The sequence below is a fragment of the Nerophis lumbriciformis genome, linkage group LG07, assembly GCF_033978685.3.
Source record: "Nerophis lumbriciformis linkage group LG07, RoL_Nlum_v2.1, whole genome shotgun sequence".
Taxonomy (NCBI): domain Eukaryota; kingdom Metazoa; phylum Chordata; class Actinopteri; order Syngnathiformes; family Syngnathidae; genus Nerophis; species Nerophis lumbriciformis.
The window spans coordinates 50,097,501-50,123,498 of NC_084554.2; the positions used below are offsets into that span (position 1 = coordinate 50,097,501).

General features: G+C 32.6%; 1 protein-coding gene across 1 annotated transcript in view; it reads left to right on the forward strand.

Annotated features, from left to right (window-relative positions):
* Positions 1-25,998, forward strand: part of vill (villin-like) — a 59,461-nt gene that overhangs the window by 29,176 nt on the left and 4,287 nt on the right. Inside the window, exons 10-18 of the mRNA XM_061964695.1 lie at positions 2,376-2,529; positions 2,601-2,701; positions 2,774-2,911; positions 5,176-5,334; positions 7,040-7,219; positions 7,287-7,432; positions 7,501-7,645; positions 21,050-21,238; positions 21,306-21,374. Coding sequence (XP_061820679.1) covers positions 2,376-2,529; positions 2,601-2,701; positions 2,774-2,911; positions 5,176-5,334; positions 7,040-7,219; positions 7,287-7,432; positions 7,501-7,645; positions 21,050-21,238; positions 21,306-21,374 — 1,281 coding nt within the window. The remainder of the gene's footprint in view (positions 1-2,375; positions 2,530-2,600; positions 2,702-2,773; positions 2,912-5,175; positions 5,335-7,039; positions 7,220-7,286; positions 7,433-7,500; positions 7,646-21,049; positions 21,239-21,305; positions 21,375-25,998) is intronic.

Here is a 25,998-nt window from a genome sequence, read left to right on the forward strand (position 1 = left end):
AGATTCTAATTTACCAGACATAAGTATTTTGCGTGAAAACACTCTTACATCACACGTGGCACATATTAATAAATAGTATTTGTTTTAGTTATATTGTGAAATTTACAAACGTTCCTTGGAGGGATGAATGAGTGAACTAGATGCATATTTCCCAACCAGTATTCTAACGTTGAAACAACATGCTTTTTGACAACGTTTAATCAACGTTGGGTTCTGACGTTGATTTGACATTCAATCTTGGTCATTTCCCAACCAATGATCTACAACACAAATACAACATTGAAACAACATGCTTTTTGACAACGTTTAATCAATGTTGGGTTCTGACATTGATTTAATCATTGAAATGTGGTTATTTCCCAACCAATTTTCTACAACACAAATACAACGTTGAAACAACATGCTTTTTGACGACGTTTAATCAATGTCTAGTTCTGATGTTGATTTGACATTGAATTTGGGTAATTTCCCAGCCAATTGGCTACAACACAAATACAATGTTGAAACAACATGCTTTTTGGTGACGTTTAATCAATGTCTAGTTCTGATGTTGATTTGACATTGAATTATGGTCATTTCCCAACCAATGTTCTACAACACAAATACAACGTTGAAACAACATGCTTTTTGACAACTTTTCATCAATGTTGGGTTCTGACATTGATTTAACCATTGAAATTTGGTTATTTCCCAACCAATTTTATACAACACAAATACAACGTTGAAACAACATGCTTTTTGACGACGTTTAATCAATGTCTAGTTTTGATGTTGATTTGACATTGAATTTGGGTAATTTCCCAGCCAATTGGCTACAACACAAATACAATGTTGAAACAACATGCTTTTTGGTGACGTTTAATCAATGTCTAGTTCTGACGTTGATTTGACATTCAATCTTGGCCATTTCCCAACCATTGTTCTACAACACAAATACAACGTTGAAACAACATGCTTTTTAGCAACGTTTAATCAATGTTGGGTTCTGACGTTGATTTGACATTGAAATTTGGTAATTTTCCAACCAATTTTCTACAACACAAATACAACGTTGAAACAACATGCTTTTTTTTTTACAACTTTTCATCAATGTTGGGTTCTGACATTGATTTAATCATTGAAATGTGGTTATTTCCCAACCAATTTTCTACAACACAAATACAACATGCTTTTTGACGACGTTTAATCAATGTCTAATTCTGATGTTGATTTGACATTGAAATGTGGTAGTTTTCCAACCAATGTTCTACAACACAAATACAACATTGAAACATGTTTTTTGACAACTTTTCATCAATGTTGGGTTCTGACATTGATTTGACCATTGAAATTTGGTAATTTCCCAACCAATGTTCTACAACACAAATCCAACGTTGAAACAACATGCTTTTTGGTGACGTTTAATCAATGTCTAGTTCTGATGTTGATTTGACATTGAATTATGGTCATTTCCCAACCAATTTTATACAACACAAATACAACGTTGAAACAACATGCTTTTTGACAACTTTTCATCAATGTCTTGTTTTGATGTTGATTTAACATTGAATTATGGTCATTTCCCAGCCAAGTGGCTACAACACAAATACAACGTTGAAACAACATGCTTTTTGACGACGTTTAATCAATGTCTAGTTTTGATGTTGATTTGACATTGAATTATGGTCATTTCCCAACCAATGTTCTACAACACAAATACAACGTTGAAACATGGTTTTTGACAACTTTTCATCAATGTTGGATTCTGACATTGAATTAATGATTGAAATTTGGTAATTTCCCAACCAATGTTCTACAACACAAATACAACGTTGAAACAACATGCTTTTTGATGACGTTTAATCAATGTTGGGTTCTGACATTGATTTAACCATTGAAATATGGTAATTTTCCAACCAATTTTCTACAACACAAATCCAACGTTGAAACAACATGCTTTTTGACAACGTTTAATCAATGTCCAGTTCTGACATTGATTTGACATTGAATTTGGGTAATTTCCCAGCCAATATCAATGTTGGATTCTGACGTTGATTCTCCAACCAACAACATGGATCCAATGTTAGACACCAACTTGGTCTCAATTAACAAAAACAACTATTTTTCAACGTTGTTTCATGGTCAGTTTGAAAGGACATGTTACGTATAATCAACGTTGTATCAATGTCTTGTGCCTGCTGGGCTGGTATCAAAGTGGTCGTGAGTCAGCTGCGTGTGTGTGTGTGTGTGTGTGTGTGTGTGTGTGTGTGTGTGTGTGTGTGTGTGTGTGTGTGTGTGTGTGTGTGTGTGTGTGTGTGTGTGTGTGTGTGTGTGTGTGTGTGTGTGTGTGTGTGTGTGTGTGTGTGTGTGTGTGTGTGTGTGTGTGTGCCCTGCAGGGCTACATCAAGGCCAAGAACTACCCAGCATGCACCAGCGTGGAGGTGATGTCCGAGGGAGGAGAGACGGCCATGTTTAAGCACCTCTTCAAGTCCTGGAGGGACAAGCACCACACGCAGGGTCTGGGCACCGCGCACACCTTGGGGAAGATCGGTAGGTGCCTGACTTTGAAGTGCAGTCATAAGGTGAGGAAGCGTTTAAGTCGGGTGTGCTCGCCTCTGCAGCCAAGGTGGAGCAGGTGAAGTTTGACGTCCAGGAGCTGCACGCCCGTCCTGAGCTGGCGGCGCAGCAGCGCATGGTGGACGACGCCTCAGGGGACGTCAAGGTGGTCTTTGCCACACCCGGACTTCACCTTCCTGCCCACTGAGACGCTCATTCTTCTTCCTGCGTCCCTCAGGTGTGGCGGGTGGAGAACTTGGAGCTGGCTGAGGTCACTTCCAGCACCTTTGGACAGTTCTATGGTGGAGACTGCTACTTGGTCCTGTACACCTACCGCGTCTCGGCCAGGGAGCGACACATCCTCTACATGTGGCAGGTATCGCACCTACCATGTCAGTAGTAGTACTACTATTAGTAGTTATCAGGTTCAAACACTGATGACAGCTATTAAACAGACAAGAAGCAAGGAATCATGCAGAGACAGAGTTCAATTTTGCTCATGAGGAGAGACGTATTGGGCTGCACACTCAGTTACAGTTCCAACCTACGCTCTAAGGCACAGCCCACGTGCTCCTCTATTTATCCGGGAGGTCCCTGGTTACATCACTGAGGCTGCTTCTGAAGGAAGGGGGGTAATTTCAGCAGCCCCAGTTAGACACAATATATGATTATTCAGAAATGGAAATGTGCTGACACTCGTGATGTCTCTGCTTTGTCTGCGTCAAGGTACTCGATGTTCGCCCTTGGCAGTCAGCAGGACACAAACACTGATACGAGACGACTCGCAATCCAAGATTGCAAGTTGTCCCTTTGCACAGATAGAAAAGTACAACTTTAGCACAACTGATAATAACTATAGCAACAGCCTTTAAGCATAAGAGTTGTGTGATAACTTATACATAGTAGTAGTGGTGGTGGTAGTAATAGTAGCCAGGGAGCGACACATCCTCTACATGTGGCAGGTAGCACATCTACCATGTCAGTAGTACTACTACTAGTAGTAGTAGTAGTACTGGTAGTAGCAGTAGTAGTAGTAGTAGTAGTAGTAGTAGTAATAGTAGCAAGGGAGCGACACATCCTCTACATGTGGCAGGTATCGCACCTACTATGTCAATAGTAGTACTAGTAGTGGTAGTAGTAGTAGTATTAGTAGTTGTAGTAGTGATAGTAGTGGTAGTGGTAGTAGTAGTGGTAGTGGTGGTAGTAGTAGTATCAGTTGTAGTAGTAATATTAGTAGTAGCAGTAGTATTTGTAGTAGTAATAGTAGTAGTAGTAGTAGTAAGAGTAGTAGTGGTAGTACGGTAGTAGTAATAGTAGTAGTAGTAGTAGTGGTAGTAGTAAGAGTAGTAGTGGTAGTAGTAGAAGTAGTAATAGTAGTAGTAGTAGTAATAGTAGCCAGGGAGCGTCACATCCTCTACATGTGGCAGGTATCGCACCTTCTATGTCAGTAGTAGAAATACTACTAGTAGTACTGGTAGTAGTAGTAGTACTAGTAATAGTAGTAGTAGTAATAGTAGCCAGAGAGCAACACATTCTCTACATGTAGCAGGTATCTCACCTTCTATGTCAGTAGTACTACTACTAGTATTAGTACTGGTGGTAGTAGTACTAATAATAGTAGTACTAGTAATAGTAGTAGTAATAGTAGCCAGAGAGCAACACATCCTCTACATGTGGCAGGTATCTCACCTTCTATGTCAGTAGTACTACTACTAGTATTAGTACTGGTGGTAGTAGTACTAATAATAGTAGTACTAGTAATAGTAGTAGTAATAGTAGCCAGAGAGCAACACATCCTCTACATGTGGCAGGTATCTCACCTTCTATGTCAGTAGTAGTAATACTAGTAGTAGTAATGGTAGTAGTAGTACTAGTAATAGTAGTAGTAGTAGTAGTAGTAATAGTAGCCAGAGAGCAACACATCCTCTACATGTGGCAGGTATCTCACCTTCTATGTCAGTAGTAGTAATACTAGTAGTAGTACTGGTAGTATTAGTACTAGTAATAGTAGTAGTAGTAATAGTAGCCAGAGAGCAACACATCCTCTACATGTGGTAGGTATCTCACCTACTATGTCAGTAGTACTACTACTAGTAGTACCTAGTAGTGGTACTAGGTACTACTACTACTACCAGTAGTAGTAGTACTACTTCTACTACTACTACCAGTAGTAGTAGTAGTAATAGTGGTAGTAGGCAGGGAGCGACCCGTCCTCTACATGTGACAGGTCACAAACTTACTATGCCAGTAATAGTACTACTAGTAGTAGAGGTAGTACTACTAGTAGGGCCATAAACCTACTACGTCAGTAATAGTAGTACTACTGCTACTAGTAGTAGTATTAGCGTCATAAAGCTACTCGATCAGTAATAGCAGTACGACTAGTAGTAGTGGCAGTAACAAGCTATACGTAGCGTAACTACATTTCCCAGTATCTTGATTAAGAATCCTTACAAATAGGAATCGGATATTCAATCGAAAATTGAATTACTTAGAGTAGAAACACTTTGTAGGGCTCAACAAAAGACATGCAACTGAATGGCAAAGACTACTACACTAGTCAATAGTCCAGGCTGCAATGTGGGTTGTGGGTACAACTCCTCCAGGCAACAAGGTCAAGGTGTTGTTGCTCACCGGCAGGGTCGTCACGCCACCCAGGACGAGGTGACGGCGTGCGCCTACCAGGCGGTGACCGTGGACCAGCAGTACCACGGGGCTCCTGTGCAGGTCCGTGTGGTCATGGGCAAGGAGCCTCGTCACTTCCTGGCTATCTTCAGAGGGAAACTGATCATCTTTCAGGTGCGCTCTCAATATAGAAACAATACACTATTAATAAGTACGCACAAAATGCATAAAGCTACAGTACCGTACAATAGAGTACAAAATGATACTACCGTACTTAAACTACTACTTTAGCGCAGTTATTCTCAAACTGTGCTACGTGTGTACCACTAATGCAGGGGTCGGCAACCCGCGGCTCTAGAGCCACATGCGGCTCTTTAGCGCCGCCCTAGTGGCTCTCTGGAGCTTTTTCAAAAAATGTATGAAAAATGGAAAAAGATGAGGGGGGAAAAAAAATCTATTTTTGTTTTAATATGGTTTCTGTAGGAGGACAAACATGACACAAACCTCCCTAATTGTTATAAAGCACACTGTTTATATTAAACATGCTTCACTGATTCGAGTATTTGGCGAGCGCCGTTTTGTCCTACTCATTTTGGCGGTCCTTGAACTCACCGTAGTTTGTTTAGATCAGGGGTCGGCAACCCAAAATGTTGAAAGAGCCATTTTGGACCAAAAACACAAAAACAAATCTGTCTGGAGCCGCAAAAAAATAAAAGCCATATTAAATACAGATAGTGTGTCATGGAATTAAGAGGACTTAAAGGAACCTCAAATATAGCTACAAATTAGGCATAATGATGCAATATGTACATATAGCTAGCCTAAATAGCCTGTTAGCATCGATTAGCTTGCAGTCATGCAGTGACCAAATATGTCTGATTAGCACTCCACACAAGTCAATAACATCAACAAAACTCACCTTTCATGCACAACCTTAAAAGTTTGGTGGACAAAATGAGACAGAAAAAGAAGTGGCATAAAACACGTCCTAGAAAGTCGGAGAAAGTTATACATCTAAACAAACTACGGTGAGTTCGAGGACCGCCAAAATGAGTAGGACAAAACGGCGCTCATCGCCAAATACTCGAATCAGTGAAGCATGTTTAATATAAACAGTGTGCTTTGTAACAATTAGGGAGGTTTGTGTCATGTTTGGACTCCTACAGAAACCATATTAAAACAAAAATAGTTGTTATAAAGCACACTGTTTATATTAAACATGCTTCACTGATTCGAGTATTTGGCGAGCGCCGTTTTGTCCTACTCATTTTGGCGGTCCTTGAACTCACCGTTTGTTTACATGTATAACTTTCTCCGACTTTCTAGGACGTGTTTTATGCCACTTCTTTTTCTGTCTCATTTGGTCCACCAAACGTTTAAGGTTGTGCATGAAAGGTGAGTTTTGTTGACGTTATTGACTTGTGTGGAGTGCTAATCAGACATATTTGGTCACTGCATGACTGCAAGCTAATCGATGCTAACAGGCTATTTAGGCTAGCCATATGTACATATTGCATCATTATGCCTCATTTGTAGCTATATTTGAGGTTCCTTTAAGTCCTCTTAATTCCATGACACACTATCTGTATGTAATATGGCTTTTATTTTTTTGCGGCTCCAGACAGATTTGTTTTTGTATTTTTGGTCCAATATGGCTCTTTCAACATTTTGGGTTGCCGACCCCTGGACTAGTGGTAGGCGGGCTCAAACACAATGTTACTCTTCCAACTGTGTGTAATGTTACAGTGGACAAAATATTAAATATACTTATATATACACAGTCGTGGTCAAAAGTGTACATACAGTGTACATATATATATATACATATATATAGTGCGCCCCTACTAGTTTTTGTATGCTGAAGATGTTTGGTGTTTAGGGCGGTACCGGACGGCCGGGCGTGGCCAGCTCAGTGGGCGGAGTCAGGCTCTTCCACGTCCGAGGCACCAGCGAGCTGAACACCAAAGCCACTGAGGTGGCGGCCAGAGCGTCGTCCCTCAACACCAACGACGTCTTCGTGCTGGAGACGGCGCAGGCCTGCTTCCTGTGGTACGGCAAGGTGGGTGCTGTCCATTCCTCGCCGCCGTCCTTCAAAGGTGACGCGCTGGACTGTGGCCGTCCCTCAGGGTTGCAACGGCGACGAGCGTCTGATGGGAAAAGACGTGGCCGACAGTCTGTCCAGGCGGGACAAGCAGCTGGTGATGGAGGGACAAGAACCCGCCGAGTTCTGGATGGCTTTAGGAGGAAAGGCTCCGTACGCCAGTGACAAGAAGTACCCGCTCGCCATCTTGCCACTCGTTCACCTGAACGTAGTCCTCACACTATATGTGTCTTTGTCAGCCTCCAGAGGGAGGAGCCTCTTCACAGTCCCCGCCTCTTCGAATGCTCCAATCAGACGGGACGCTTTCGGATGACCGAGGTGGACGACTTCGCCCAGAGCGACCTGGACGAGGAGGACGTCATGCTGCTGGACACCTGGGAGGAGGTGGGAGGAGTTACCTTGGCCCCGCCCTCTCTCTTCTGTGTCGGCCAATCACAGTTAAGGGTAGCGCAATGTGTGGCGCGGGGCAACATTTTTAACGGCCCGCGGCACGTCGGAATGATACTATTACCTAAAATAATGATTCCATTACCAAAAACAATGATACTATTACCAAAAACAATGATACTATTACCAAAAACAATGATTCCATTACCAAAAACAATGATATTGTTACCAAAAACAATGATACTATTACCAAAAACAATGATACTATTACCAAAAACAATGATACTATTACCAAAACAATGATACTATTTCCAAAAACAATGACATTATTACCAAAAACAATGATACTATTACCAAAAACAATGATACAATTACCAAAAACAATGATATTATTACCAAAAACAATGATATTATTACCAAAAACAATGATACTATTACCAAAAACAAAGATACTATTACCAAAAACAATGATACTTTTACCAAAAACAATGATACTATTACCAAAACAATGATACTATTTCCAAAAACAATGATACTATTACCAAAAACAAAGATACTATTACCAAAAACAATGATACTTTTACCAAAAACAATGATACTATTACCAAAACAATGATACTTTTCCCAAAAACAATGATACTATTACCAAAAACAAAGATACTATTACCAAAAACAAAGATACTATTACCAAAAACAATGATACTATTACCAAAAACAATGAAACTATTACCAAAAACAATGAAACTATTACCAAAAACAATGACACCATTACCAAAACAATGATACTTTTCCCAAAAACAATGATACTATTACCAAAAACAAAGATACTATTACCAAAAACAATGATACTTTTACCAAAAACAATGATACTATTACCAAAACAATGATACTATTACCAAAAACAATGATATTATTACCAAAAACAATGATACTATTACCAAAAACAATGATACTATTACCAAAAACAATGATACTATTACCAAAAACGATATTATTACCAAAAACAATGATACTATTACCAAAAACAATGATACTATTACCAAAAACAGTGATACTATTACCAAAACAATGATACTATTACCAAAAACAATGATACTATTACTAAAAACAATGATGCTATTACCAAAACAATGATACTATTACTAAAAACAATGATGCTATTACCAAAACAATGATACTATTTCCAAAAACAATGATATTATTACCAAAAACAATGATACTATTACCAAAAACAATGATACTATTACCAAAACAATGACCTTTTTCCCAAAAACAATGATACTATTACCAAAAACAAAGATACTATTACCAAAACAATGATACTATTTCCAAAAACAATGATATTATTACCAAAAACATTGATACTATTACCAAAAACAATGATATTATTACCAAAAACAATGATACTATTACCAAAAACAATGATACTTTTCCCAAAAACAATGATACTATTACCAAAAACAATGATATTATTACCAAAAACAATGATATTATTACCAAAAACAATGATACTATTACCAAAAACAATGAAACTATTACCAAAAACAATGAAACTATTACCAAAAACAATGATACTATTACCAAAACAATGATACTTTTCCCAAAAACAATGATACTATTACCAAAAACAAAGATACTATTACCAAAAACAATGATACTATTTCCAAAAACAATGATATTACCGTATTACCAAAAACAAGGATACTATTACCAAAAACAATGATATTATTACCAAAAACAATGATATTGTTACCAAAAACAATGATATTATTACCAAAAACAATATTATTACCAAAAACAATGATACTATTACCAAAAACAATGATACTATTACCAAAAACAATGATATTATTACCAAAAACAATGATAGTATTACCAAAAACAATGATACTATTACCAAAAACAATGAAACTATTACCAAAAACAATGATACTATTACCAAAAACAATGATACTATTACCAAAAACAATGATACTATTACCAAAACAATGACCTTTTTCCCAAAAACAATGATACTATTACCAAAAACAAAGATACTATTACCAAAAACAATGATACTATTACTAAAAACAATGATACTATTACCAAAACAATGATACTATTTCCAAAAACAATGATATTATTACCAAAAACAATGATACTATTACCAAAAACAATGATATTATTACCAAAAACAATGATATTATTACCAAAAACAATGATACTATTACCAAAAACAATGATATTATTACCAAAAACAATATTATTACCAAAAACAATGATACTATTACCAAAAACAATTATATTATTACCAAAAACAATGATATCATTTCCAAAAACAATGATATTATTACCAAAAACAATGATACTATTACCAAAAACAATTATATTATTACCAAAAACAAACATAAAAAGTAGAAAAAAGTGGCAATATTGACTCTCATAACACAAAACTGTTGTATTTTAGTTTTATTTTAAAACCGAAAAAATCTTAATATAATAACTTATTTTTTACACACCTTTAGTGTGACTTTTTGTTTAACCGACATTGTATAAAAAAGAAAAATAATGATTAAAAAGCAGTGTTTTTATGAATTATTTACCCATTTTAGGCTCCAATTACTTCATATTAAATATTTCACTTAAAAATGTTTTTGGGGAAAATATTGCATATTTTGTGTTTTTGCCACAAAAAAAAAGGTTTTCTTTGGGGAAAAAATGTGCTTAGAACATAGAAAATAAATAATGTTATGACAATGGATGGACTTGAAGTTGATCAATAGATATTTAAGTGTTTAAAGTAAAAAAATAAAAAAGTAAAAATATTTTCAACACTTTAATGACTGAGACCCTTTAGTGTGATTTTTTAAAACCATATTTTGTGTTTTTGCAATAAAAAAACGTTTTTTTTTATTTGGGGAAAAAAGGGCATAAAACATTAAAAAAATAACTTTATGGAAACGGATCGATATGAAGTTGATCAATAGATATTTAAGTGTTGAAAGCAAAATAACAAATCTAAATAGTAATGACTTATTTTCAACACTTTAATGACTGAGACCCATTTGGGTCCTCGGGATCTTTAGTGTGACTTTTTTTTAACCAAAATTGTATAAACAATAATGAGTCAAAAGCAACTTTTTTATGAATTATTTACATATTTTAGGCTCCAATTACTTCATATTAAATATTTAATTTTAAAAATTTTGGGGGGAAAATATTGCATATTTTGTGATTTTGCCATAAAAACAGGGTTTTCTTGGAGGGGGGGGGGGGTTTAAACATAGAAAATAAATCACTTTATGACAATGGATAGATTTGTAGTTGATCAAAAGATACTTAAGTGTTGAAAGTAAAAAATAAATAAAAAAATAACCTATTTTCAACACTTTAACGACTGAGACCCTTTTGGGTCCCCGAGACCTTTAGTGTGACTTTTTTTTTTTAAACAAAAATTGTAGAAACAATAATAATTAGTCAAAAGCAATGTTTTTATGAATTATTTACCTATTTTAGGCTCCAATTACTTCATATTAAATATTTAATTTTGGGGGGTAAATATTAATATAATAAAATATTGCATATTTTGTGTTTTTGCCATAAAAAAACAGGGTTTTCTTTGGGGGGGAAAAGGGCATAAACATAAAAAATAAATAAATTTATGACAATGGATGGATTCGAAGTTGATTAATAGATATTTAAGTATTGAAAGTAAAAATAAAAATAAATAGTAAAAACCTATTTTCAACACTTTAATGACTGAGACTTTTTTGGGTGCTTGGGAACTTTAGTGTGACTTTTTATTTTTATTTTTTTTACCAAAATTGTAGAAACAATAATAATGAGTCAAAAGCAATGCTTTTATGAATTATTTACCTATTTTAGGCTCCAATTACTTCATATTAAATATTTAATTTTGGGGGGTAAATATTAATATAATAAAATATTGCATATTTTGTGTTTTTGCCATAAAAAAACAGGGTTATCTTTGGGGGGAAAAAAGGGCATAAACATAAAAAATAAATAAATTTATGACAATGGATGGACTCGAAGTTGATTAATAGATATTTAAGTATTGAAAGTAAAAAAAAAAAAAAAAAATAGTAATAACCTATTTTCAACACTTTAATGACTGAGACTCTTTTGGGTGCTTGGGAACTTTAATGTGACTTTTTTTTTTTTTTACCAAAATTGTAGAAACAATAATAATGAGTCAAAAGCAATGTTTTTATGAATTATTTACCTATTTTAGGCTCCAATTACTTCATATTAAATATTAAATTTTTTGGGGTAAATATTAATATAATAAAATATTGCATATTTTGTGTTTTTGCCATAATAAAACCGGGTTTTCTTTGGGAGAAAAAGGGCATAAAACATAAAAAAAAATAAATAACTTTATGACAATGGATGGATTTGAAGTTGATCAATAGATACTTAAGTATTGAAAGTTAAAAAAACAAAAATAATAATAACCTGTTTTCAACACTTAAATAACTGAGACCCTTTTGGGTCCCCGGGACTTTTAGTGTGACTTTTTTTTTTAAACAAAAATTGTAGAAACAATAATAATGAGTCAAAAGCAATGTTTTTATGAATTATTTACCTATTTTAGGCTCCAATTACTTCATATTAAATATTTAATTTTTGGGGGTAAATATTAATATAATAAAATATTGCATATTTTGTGTTTTTGCCATAAAAAAACAGGGTTTTCTTTGGGGGGAAAAAAGGGCATAAACATAAAAAATAAATAAATTTATGACAACGGATGGATTCGAAGTTGATTAATAGATATTTAAGTATTGAATGTAAAAATAAAAATAAATAGTAATAACCTATTTTCAACACTTTAATGACTGAGACTCTTTTGGGTGCTTGGGAACTTTGGTGTGACTTTTTTTTTTTTTACCAAAATTGTAGAAACAATAATAATAAGTCAAAAGCAATGCTTTTATGAATTATTTACCTATTTTAGGCTCCAATTACTTCATATTAAATATTTAATTTTGGGGGGTAAATATTAATATAATAAAATATTGCATATTTTGTGTTTTTGCCATAAAAAAACAGGGTTTTCTTTGGGGGGAAAAAAGGGCATAAACATAAAAAATAAATAAATTTATGACAACGGATGGATTCGAAGTTGATTAATAGATATTTAAGTATTGAAAGTAAAAATTTAAAAAAATAGTAATAACCTATTTTCAACACTTTAATGACTGAGACCCTTTTGGGTGCTTGGGAACTTTAGTGTGACTTTAAAAAAAAATTTTTTATTTTTTTTTTACCAAAATTGTAGAAACAATAATAATGAGTCAAAAGCAATGTTTTTATGAATTATTTACCTATTTTAGGCTCCAATTACTTCATATTAAATATGACATTTTTGGGGGTAAATATTAATATAATAAAATATTGCATATTTTGTGTTTTTGCCATAATAAAACAGGGTTTTCTTTGGGAGAAAAAGGGCATAAAACATAAAAATTTATGACAATGGATGGATTTGAAGTTGATCAATAGATACTTAAGTATTGAAAGTTAAAATAACAAAAATAATAATAACCTGTTTTCAACACTTTAATGACTGAGACCCTTTTGGGTCCGCGGGACCTTTAGTGTGACTTTTTTTTTTAAAACAAAAAATGTATAAACAATAATAATGAGTCAAAAGCAATGTTTTTATGAATTATTTACCTATTTTAGGCTCCGATTACTTCATATTAAATATTTAATTTTGGGGGGTAAATATTAATATAATAAAATATTGCATATTTTGTGTTTTCGCCATAAAAAACAGGGTTTTCTTTGGGGGAAAAGGGCAAAAAATAAATAACTGTATGGCAAGGGATGGATCTTAAGTTGGTCAATAGATATTTAAGTGTTGAAAGTAAAAAAAAAAAAAAAAAAATCTTAATATAATAACTTATTTTCAACACTTTAATGACTGAGACCCTTTTGGGTCCCCGGGACCTTTAGTGTGACTTTTTAAAAAAAAACAAAATTGTATAAACAATAATAATGAGTCAAAAGCAATGTTTTTATGAATTATTTACCTATTTTAGGCTCCGATTACTTAATATTAAATATTTAATTTTGGGGGTAAATATTAATATAATAACATTTTGCATATTTTGTGTTTTTGCCATTAAAAACAGGGTTTTCTTTGGGGGGAAAAAGGGCAAAAAATAAATAACTGTATGGCAAGGGATGGATCTTAAGTTGGTCTTGGTCAATAGATATTTAAGTGTTGAAAGTAAAAAAAAAAAGTAAAAAAAATCTTAATATAATAATAACTTATTTTCAACACTTTAATGACTGAGACCCTTTTGGGTCCCCGGGACCTTTAGTGTGACTTTTTTTTTTAAAACAAAAAATGTATAAACAATAATAATGAGTCAAAAGCAATGTTTTTATGAATTATTTACCTATTTTAGGCTCCGATTACTTCATATTAAATATTTAATTTTGGGGGGTAAATATTAATATAATAAAATATTGCATATTTTGTGTTTTCGCCATAAAAAACAGGGTTTTCTTTGGGGGAAAAGGGCAAAAAATAAATAACTGTATGGCAAGGGATGGATCTTAAGTTGGTCAATAGATATTTAAGTGTTGAAAGTAAAAAAAAATTTAAAAAAATCTTAAAATAATAATAACTTATTTTCAACACTTTAATGACTGAGACCCTTTTGGGTCCCCGGGACCTTTAGTGTGACTTTTTTAAAAAAAACAAAATTGTATAAACAATAATAATGAGTCAAAAGCAATGTTTTTATGAATTATTTACCTATTTTAGGCTCCGATTACTTAATATTAAATATTTAATTTTGGGGGTAAATATTAATATAATAACATTTTGCATATTTTGTGTTTTTGCCATTAAAAAACAGGGTTTTCTTTGGGGGGAAAAAGGGCAAAAAATAAATAACTGTATGGCAAGGGATGGATCTTAAGTTGGTCAATAGATATTTAAGTGTTGAAAGTAAAAAAAAAAGTAAAAAAAATCTTAATATAATAATAACTTATTTTCAACACTTTAATGACTGAGACCCTTTTGGGTCCCCGGGACCTTTAGTGTGACTTTTTTTTTTAAAACAAAAAATGTATAAACAATAATAATGAGTCAAAAGCAATGTTTTTATGAATTATTTACCTATTTTAGGCTCCGATTACTTCATATTAAATATTTAATTTTGGGGGGTAAATATTAATATAATAAAATATTGCATATTTTGTGTTTTCGCCATAAAAAACAGGGTTTTCTTTGGGGGAAAAGGGCAAAAAATAAATAACTGTATGGCAAGGGATGGATCTTAAGTTGGTCAATAGATATTTAAGTGTTGAAAGTAAAAAAAAATTAAAAAAAATCTTAATATAATAACTTATTTTCAACACTTTAATGACTGAGACCCTTTTGGGTCCCCGGGACCTTTAGTGTGACTTTTTTTTTTAAAACAAAAATTGTATAAACAATAATAATGAGTCAAAAGCAATGTTTTTATGAATTATTTACCTATTTTAGGCTCCAATTACTTAATATTAAATATTTAATTTTGGGGGGTAAATATTAATATAATAAAATGTTGCATATTTTGTGTTTTTGCCATTAAAAAACAGGGTTTTCTTTGTGGAAAAAAGGGCAAAAAATAAATAACTGTATGGCAAGGGATGTATCTTAAGTTGGTCAATAGATATTTAAGTGTTGAAAGTAAAAAAAAAAAAAAAAATCTTAATATAATAATAACTTATTTTCAACACTTTAATGACTGAGACCCTTTTGGGTCCCCGGGACCTTTAGTGTGACTTTTTTTTTTAAACCAAAATTGTATAAACCATAGTAATGAGTCAAAAGCAATGTTTTTATGAATTATTTACCTATTTTAGGCTGCGATTACTTAATATTAAATATTTAATTGTGGGGGGTAAATATTAATATAATAACATTTTGCATATTTTGTGTTTTTGCCATTAAAAAACAGGGTTTTCTTTGGGGGAAAAAAGGGCAAAAAATAAATAACTGTATGGCAAGGGATGGATCTTAAGTTGGTCAATAGATATTTAAGTGTTGAAAGTAAAAAAAAATTAAAAAAAATCTTAATATAATAATAACTTATTTTCAACACTTTAATGACTGAGACCCTTTTGGGTCCCCGGGACCTTTAGTGTGACTTTTTTTTTTTTTTTAAACAAAAATTGTATAAACAATAATAATGAGTCAAAAGCAATGTTTTTATGAATTATTTACCTATTTTAGGCTCCAATTACTTAATATTAAATATTTAATTTTTGGGGGTAAATATTAATATAATAAAATTTTACATATTTTGTGTTTTTGCCATTAAAAAACAGGGTTTTCTTTGGGGGAAAAAAGGGCAAAAAATAAATAACTGTATGGCAAGGGATGGATCTTAAGTTGGTCAATAGATATTTAAGTGTTGAAAGTTAAAAAAAATAAAAAAATAAAAATCTTAATATAATAACTTATTTTCAACACTTTAATGGGTCCCCGGGACCTTTAGTGTGACTTTTTTTTTTTTTAAACAAAAATTGTATAAACAATAATAATGAGTCAAAAGCAATGTTTTTATGAATTATTTACCTATTTTAAGCTCCAATTATTTAATATTAAATATTTAATTTTTGGGGGTAAATATTAATATAATAAAATTTTACATATTTTGTGTTTTCGCCATAAAAAAAACAGGGGTTTCTTTGGGGGAAAAAAGGGCAACAAATAAATAACTGTAAAGCAAGGGATGGATCTTAAGTTGGTCAAAAGATATTTAAGTGTTGAAAGTTAAAAAAAAATTTTTTTTAAATCTTAATATAATAATAACTTATTTTCAACACTTTAATGACTGAGACCCTTTTGGGTCCCCGGGACCTTTAGTGTGACTTTTTTTTTTTTTAAACAAAAATTGTATAAACAATAATAATGAGTCAAAAGCAATGTTTTTATGAATTATTTACCTATTTTAAGCTCCAATTATTTAATATTAAATATTTAATTTTTGGGGGTAAATATTAATATAATAAAATTTTACATATTTTGTGTTTTCGCCATAAAAAAAACAGGGGTTTCTTTGGGGGAAAAAAGGGCAACAAATAAATAACTGTATGGCAAGGGATGGATCTTAAGTTGGTCAAAAGATATTTAAGTGTTGAAAGTTTAAAAAAAAATTTAAAAAAATCTTAATATAATAATAACTTATTTTCAACACTTTAATGACTGAGACCCTTTTGGGTCCCCGGGACCTTTAGTGTGACTTTTTTTTTTTTTTTAAACAAAAATTGTATAAACAATAATAATGAGTCAAAAGCAATGTTTTTATGAATTATTTACCTATTTTAGGCTCCAATTACTTAATATTAAATATTTAATTTTTGGGGGTAAATATTAATATAATAAAATTTTACATATTTTGTGTTTTTGCCATTAAAAAACAGGGTTTTCTTTGGGGGAAAAAAGGGCAAAAAATAAATAACTGTATGGCAAGGGATGGATCTTAAGTTGGTCAATAGATATTTAAGTGTTGAAAGTAAAAAAAAAAAAAAATCTTAATATAATAATAACTTATTTTCAACACTTTAATGACTGAGACCCTTTTGGGTCCCCGGGACCTTTAGTGTGACTTTTTTTTTTTTTTAAACAAAAATTGTATAAACAATAATAATGAGTCAAAAGCAATGTTTTTATGAATTATTTACCTATTTTAGGCTCCAATTACTTAATATTAAATATTTAATTTTGGGGGGTAAATATTAATATAATAAAATGTTGCATATTTTGTGTTTTTGCCATTAAAAAACAGGGTTTTCTTTGGGGGGAAAAAAGGGCAAAAAATAAATAACTGTATGGCAAGGGATGGATCTTAAGTTGGTCAATAGATATTTAAGTGTTGAAAGTAAAAAAAAAAAAAAAAAAATCTTAATATAATAATAATAACTTATTTTCAACACTTTAATGACTGAGACCCTTTTGGGTCCCCGGGACCTTTAGTGTGACTTTTTTTTTTTTTTTAAACAAAAATTGTATAAACAATAATAATGAGTCAAAAGCAATGTTTTTATGAATTATTTACCTATTTTAGGCTCCAATTACTTAATATTAAATATTTAATTTTTGGGGGTAAATATTAATATAATAAAATTTTACATATTTTGTGTTTTTGCCATTAAAAAACAGGGTTTTCTTTGGGGGAAAAAAGGGCAAAAAATAAATAACTGTATGGCAAGGGATGGATCTTAAGTTGGTCAATAGATATTTAAGTGTTGAAAGTAAAAAAAAATAAAAAAATAAAAATCTTAATATAATAACTTATTTTCAACACTTAATGGGTCCCCGGGACCTTTAGTGTGACTTTTTTTTTTTTTAAACAAAAATTGTATAAACAATAATAATGAGTCAAAAGCAATGTTTTTATGAATTATTTACCTATTTTAAGCTCCAATTATTTAATATTAAATATTTAATTTTTGGGGGTGAATATTAATATAATAGAATTTTACATATTTTGTGTTTTCGCCATAAAAAAAACAGGGGTTTCTTTGGGGGAAAAAAGGGCAACAAATAAATAACTGTATAGCAAGGGATGGATCTTAAGTTGGTCAAAAGATATTTAAGTGTTGAAAGTTAAAAAAAATTTTTTTTTTAATCTTAATATAATAATAACTTATTTTCAACACTTTAATGACTGAGACCCTTTTGGGTCCCCGGGACCTTTAGTGTGACTTTTTTTTTTTAAACCAAAATTGTATAAACAATAATAATGAGTCAAAAGCAATGTTTTTATGAATTATTTACCTATTTTAGGCTCCAATTACTTCATATGAAATATTTAATTTTTGGGGGTAAATATTAATATAATAAAATATTGCATATTTTGTGTTTTCGCCATAAAAAAACAGGGTTTTCTTTGGGGGGAAAAAGGGCATAAAACATAAAAAAATAAATAACTTTATGACAATGGATGGATTTGAAGTTGATCAATAGATACTTAAGTATTGAAAGTAAAAAAAACAAAAATAATAATAACCTGTTTTCAACACTTAAATAACTGAGACCCTTTTGGGTCCCCGGGACCTTTAGTGTGACTTTTTTTTTTAAAACCAAAATTGTATAATTAATAATAATGAGTCAAAAGCAATGTTTTTATTAATTATTTACCTATTTTAAGCTCCAATTACTTCATATTAAATATTTAATTTTTGGGGGTAAATATTAATATAATAAAATATTGCATATTTTGTGTTTTCGCCATAAAAAAACAGGGTTTTCTTTTGGGAAAAAAGGGCAAAAAATAAATAACTGTATGGCAACGGATGGATCTTAAGTTGGTCAATAGATATTTAAGTGTTGAAAGTTAAAACATTTAAAAAAAAATAATCTTAATATAATAATAACTTATTTTCAACACTTTAATGACTGAGACCCTTTTGGGTCCCCGGGACCTTTAGTGTGACTTTTTTTTTAAACAAAAATTGTAGAAACAATAATAATGAGTCAAAAGCAATGTTTTTATGAATTATTTACCTATTTTAGGCTCCAATTACTTAATATTAAATATTTAATTTTTGGGGGTAAATATTAATATAATAAAATTTTACATATTTTGTGTTTTTGCCATTAAAAAACAGGGTTTTCTTTGGGGGAAAAAAGGGCAACAAATAAATAACTGTATAGCAAGGGATGGATCTTAAGTTGGTCAAAAGATATTTAAGTGTTGAAAGTAAAAAAAATTTAAAAAAAAATCTTAATATAATAATAACTTATTTTCAACACTTTAATGACTGAGACCCTTTTGGGTCCCCAGTACCTTTAGTGTGACTTTTTTTTTTAAACAAAAATTGTATAAACAATAATAATGAGTCAAAAGCAATGTTTTTATTAATTATTTACCTATTTTAGGCTCCGATTACTTCATATTAAATATTTAATTTTTGGGGGTAAATATTAATATAATAAAATATTGCATATTTTGTGTTTTTGCCATAATAAAACAGGGTTTTCATTGGGAGAAAAAGGGCATAAACATAAAAAATAAATAAATGTATGACAATGGATGGATTTGAAGTTGATTAATAGATATTTAAATATTGAAAGTTAAAAAAAAATAAAAATAGTAATAACCTATTTTCAACACTTTAATGACTGAGACCCTTTTGGGTGCTTGGGAACTTTAGTGTGACTTTTTTTTAATTTTTTTTACCAAAATTGTAGAAACATTAATAATAAGTCAAAAGCAATGTTTTTATGAATTATTTACCTATTTTAGGCTACAATTACTTCATATTAAATATTAAATTTTGGGGGGTAAATATTAATATAATAAAATATTGCATATTTTGTGTTTTTGCCATAATAAAACCGGGTTTTCTTTGGGAGAAAAAGGGCATAAAACATAAAAAAATAAATAACTTTATGACAATGGATGGATTTGAAGTTGATCAATAGATACTTAAGTATTGAAAGTTAAAAAAAACAAAAATAATAATAACCTATTTTCAACACTTTAATGACTGAGACCCTTTTGGGTCCCCGGGACGTTTAGTGTGACTTTTTTTTTTTAAACCAAAATTGTACAAACAATAATTATGAGTCAAAAGCAAAAATTTTATCAACTATTTACCTATTTTAGGCTACGATTACTTCATATTAAATATTTAATTTTTGGGGGTAAATATTAATATAATAAAATATTGCATATTTTGTGTTTTTCCCATAAAAAAACAGGGTTTTCTTTGGGGAAAAAAGGGCAAAACATAAACAACTGTATGACAAGGGATGGATCTTAAGTTGGTCAATAGATATTTAAGTGTTGAAAGTAAAAAAAAAAAAAAAAAAAAAAAAATCTTAATATAATAATAACTTATTTTCAACACTTTAATGACTGAGACCCTTTTGGGTCCCCGGGACCTTTAGTGTGACTTTTTTTTTTTTTAAACAAAAATTGTATAAACAATAATAATGAGTCAAAAGCAATGTTTTTATGAATTATTTACCTATTTTAGGCTCCGATTACTTAATATTAAATATTTAATTTTGGGGGGTAAATATTAATATAATAACATTTTGCATATTTTGTGTTTTTGCCATTAAAAAAACAGGGTTTTCTTTGGGGGAAAAAAGGGCAAAAAATAAATAACTGTATGGCAACGGATGGATCTTAAGTTGGTCAATAGATATTTAAGTGTTGAAAGTAAAAAAAAAATTTAAAAAAATCTTAATATAATAATAACTTATTTTTAACACTTTAATGACTGAGACCCTTTTGGGTCCCCGGGACCTTTAGTGTGACTTTTTTTTTTAACCACTATTGTAATGAGTAATGAGTCGCCCGCTGCTGCCCCCTCAGGAACATGATGGTGTTGCAGCCAGTCCTCTCCAACAAAATGATACAGGTTCATGTCTGTCAGATTTTCCTGTGGGTGGGAAGCGCCGCCAACCAGTACGAGACCCAGGAGGCGTGGAGCAGCGCCCGGGAGTACTTGAGGACACACCCGGCCGACCGCGACTTGGACACGCCCGTGGTCTCCGTCAAGCAGGGGTTCGAACCGCCCACCTTCACCGGCTGGTTCCACGCCTGGGACTCTCACAAGTGGAGCGTAAGTTCTCAAGGAGGTCCACTCCAGACCCGCCATGAAGATCCCTGAAAGAAGGTGTCGTCCACAGGGAGGAGAATCTTACCAGCAGATGAAGAAGAAACTCAACGACCAGACGTCTCTCACACACATCAACTTTGTAAGTTATTGATTATTGACTAACATTTATTTACCTGATATCATACAAATACACAGATATGTGCTTGCATGTGCGATACAAGAAGTCCCGCAGTGCGTTTATTTGTTTGTGATATCATGTGCGATACAAGCAGTCCTGGAGTGTGTTTACTTGTGTGTGATATCATGTGCGATATAAGCAGTCCTTCGGTGTGTAAGGATGTGGAAATTTGATATCATCCCAAACTTTTATTTTTTTTGCTGATATCGCACTGATACTCGATATCAACATTGGATAAGGACGCTACTATTAAGGATGTGGAAATTTGATATCATCCCAAACTTGTATTTTTTTTGTGATATCGCACTGATACTCGATATCAACATTGGATGATGACATCACTACTAAAATGTGGATATTTTATATCATCCCAAACCTGTAATTTTTTGGCTGATATCGCACCGATACTCGATATCAACATTGGGTGATGACATCACTACTAAGGATGTGGAAATGTGATATCATCCCAAACTTGTAATTTTTTGGCTGATATCGCACCGTTACTCGATATCAACATTGAATGAGGACACCACTACTAAGGATGTGGAAATTTGATATCATCCTAAACTTGTCATTTTTTGGCTGATATCGCACCGATACTCGATATCAACATTGGATGAGGACGCCACTACTAAGGATGTGGAAATTTGATATCATCCTAAACTTGTAATTTTTGGGCTAATATCGCACCGATACTCGATATCAACATTGGATGAGGACACCACTACTAAGGATGTAGATATTTGATATCATCCCAAACTTGTAATTTTTTTGCTGATATCGCACCGATACTCTATACCAACATTGAATGAGGACACCACTACTAAGGATGTGGAAATTTGATATCATCCTAAACTTGTAATTTTTTGGCTGATATCGCACCGTTACTCGATATCAACATTGAATGAGGACGCCACTATTAAGAATGTGGAAATTTGATATCATCCCAAACTTGTATTTTTTTTTGCTGATATCGCACTGATACTCGATATCAACATTGGATGATGACATCACTACTAAAATGTGGATATTTGATATCATCCCAAACCTGTAATTTTTTGGCTAATATCGCACCGATACTCGATGTCAACATTGGATGAGGACACCACTACTAAGGATGTGGACATTTGATATCATCCCAAACTTGTAATTTTTTTGCTAATATCGCACCGTTACTCGATATCAACATTGGATGAGGACACCACTACTAAGGATGTGGAAATTTAATATCATCCTAAACTTGTAATTTTTTGGCTAATATCGCACCGTTACTCGATATCAACATTGGATGAGGACGCCACCATTAAGGATGTGGAAATTTGATATCATCCCAAACTTGTATTTTTTTTTGCTGATATCGCACTGATACTCAATATCAACATTGGATGATGACATCACTACTAAAATGTGGATATTTTATATCATCCCAAACTTGTAATTTTTTGCTAATATCGCACCGATACTCAATATCAACATTGAATGAGGACACCACTACTAAGGATGTGGAAATGTGATATCATCCCAAACTTGTAATTTTTTTGGCTGATACCGCACCGATACTCTATATCAACATTGAATGAGGACACCACTACTAATGATGTGTAAATATGATATCATCCTAAACTTGTAATTCTTTTGCTGATATCGCACCGATACTCGATATCAACATTGGATGATGACACCACTACTAAGGATGTGGAAATTTGATATCATCCTAAACTTGTAATTTTTTTGGCTGATACCGCACCGTTACTCGATATCAACATTGGATGAGGACACCACTACTAAGGATATGGAAATTTGATATCATCCCAAACCTGTAAATTTTTTGCTGATATCACACCGATACTTGATATCAACATTGCATGAGGACACCACTACTAAGGATGTGGAAATTTGATATCATCCCAAACTTGTAATTGTTTTGCTGATATCGCACCGATAGTCTATATCAACATTGAATGAGGACACCACTACTAAGGATGTGGAAATGTGATATCATCCCAAACTTGTAATTTTTTTGGCTGATACCGCACCGATACTCTATATCAACATTGAATGAGGACACCACTACTAATGATGTGTAAATATGATATCATCCTAAACTTGTAATTCTTTTGCTGATATCGCACCGATACTCGATATCAACATTGGATGATGACACCACTACTAAGGATGTGGAAATTTGATATCATCCTAAACTTGTAATTTTTTTGGCTGATATCGCACCGTTACTCGATATCAACATTGGATGAGGACGCCACTTTTAAGGATGTGGAAATTTGATATCATCCCAAACTTGTATTTTTTTTTTGCTGATATCGCACCGATACTCTATATCAACATTGGATGAGTACACCACTACTAAGGATGTGGAAATTTGATATCATCCTAAACTTGTAATTTTTTTGCTGATATCGCACTGATACTCTATATCAACATTGAATGAGGACACCACTACTAAGGATGTGGAAATTTGATATCATCCCAAACTTGTATTTTTTTTTGCTGATATTGCACTGATACTCGATATCAACATTGAATGAGGACACCACTACTAAGGATGTGTAAATATGATACCATCCTAAACTTGTACATTTTTGGCTGATATCGCACCGTTACTCGATATCAACATTGGATGAGGACACCACTACTAAGGATGTGGAAATGTGATATCATCCCAAACTTGTAATTTTTTTGCTGATATCGCACCGATACTCTATATCAACATTGGATGAGGACACCACTACTAAGGATGTGGAAATTTGATATCATCCTAAACTTGTAATTTTTTGGCTGATATCGCACCGATACTCTATATCAACATTGGATGATGACACCACTATTAAGGATGTGGAAATTTGACATCATCCCAAACTTGTATTTTTTTTTTGCTGATATCGCACTGATACTCGATATCAACATTGGATGAGGACACCACTACTAAGGATGTGGAAATGTGATATCATCCCAAACTTGTAATTTTTTTGCTGATATCGCACCGATACTCTATATCAACATTGAATGAGGACACCACTACTAAGGATGTGGAAATGTGATATCCTCCCATACCTGTGTTTTTTGTTGTTGCTGATATTGCACCGATACTCGATATCAACATTGGCTGAGGACACCACTTCTAAGGATGTGGAAATTTGATATCATCCTAAACTTGTAATTTTTTTGGCTGATATCACACCGTTACTCGATATCAACATTGAATGAGGACACCACTACCAAGGATGTGGATATTTGATATCATCCTAAACGTGTAAATTTTTGGCTGATATCGCACCGTTACTCGATATCAACATTGAATGAGGACACCACTCCTAAGGATGTGGAAATTTGATATCATCCTAAACTTGTAATTATTTGGCTGATATCGCACCGTTACTCGATATCAACATTGGATGAGGACACCACTACTAAGAATGTGGAAATTTGATATCATCCCAAACTTGTAATTTTATTTGCTGATATCGCACCGATACTCGATATCAACATTGGATGATGACACCACTACTAAGGATGTGGAAATTTGATATCATCCCAAACTTGTAATTTTTTTGCTGATATCGCACCGATACTCTATATCAATATTGAATGAGGACACCACTACTAAGGATGTGGATATTTGATATCATCCCTAACGTGTAATTGTTTTGGCTGATATCGTACCGATACTCGATATCAACATTGGATGAGGACACCACTTCTAAGGATGTGGAAATTTGATATCATCCCAAACGTGTAAATTTTTTGCTGATATCGCACCGATACTCGATATCAACATTGGCTGAGGACACCACTACTAAGGATGTGGAAATTTGATATCATCCTAAACTTGTAATTTTTTGGCTGATATCGCACCGATACTCTATATCAACATTGAATGAGGACACCACTACTAAGGATGTGGAAATTTAAAATCATCCTAAACTTGTAATTTTTTGGCTGATATCGCACCGTTACTCGATATCAACATTGGATGAGGACGCCACTATTAAGGATGTGGAAATTTGATATCATCCCAAACTTGTATTTTTTTTTTGCTGATATCGCACCGATACTCTATATCAACATTGGATGAGGACACCACTACTAAGGATGTGGAAATTTGATATCATCCCAAACTTGTATTTTTTTTTGCTGATATCGCACTGATACTCGATATCAACATTGAATGAGGACACCACTACTAAGGATGTGTAAATATGATACCATCCTAAACTTGTACATTTTTGGCTGATATCGCACCGTTACTCGATATCAACATTGGATGAGGACACCACTACTAAGGATGTGGAAATGTGATATCATCCCAAACTTGTAATTTTTTTGCTGATATCGCACCGATACTCTATATCAACATTGGATGAGGACACCACTACTAAGGATGTGGAAATTTGATATCATCCTAAACTTGTAATTTTTTGGCTGATATCGCACCGATACTCTATATCAACATTGGATGATGACACCACTATTAAGGATGTGGAAATTTGACATCATCCCAAACTTGTATTTTTTTTTTGCTGATATCGCACTGATACTCGATATCAACATTGGATGAGGACACCAC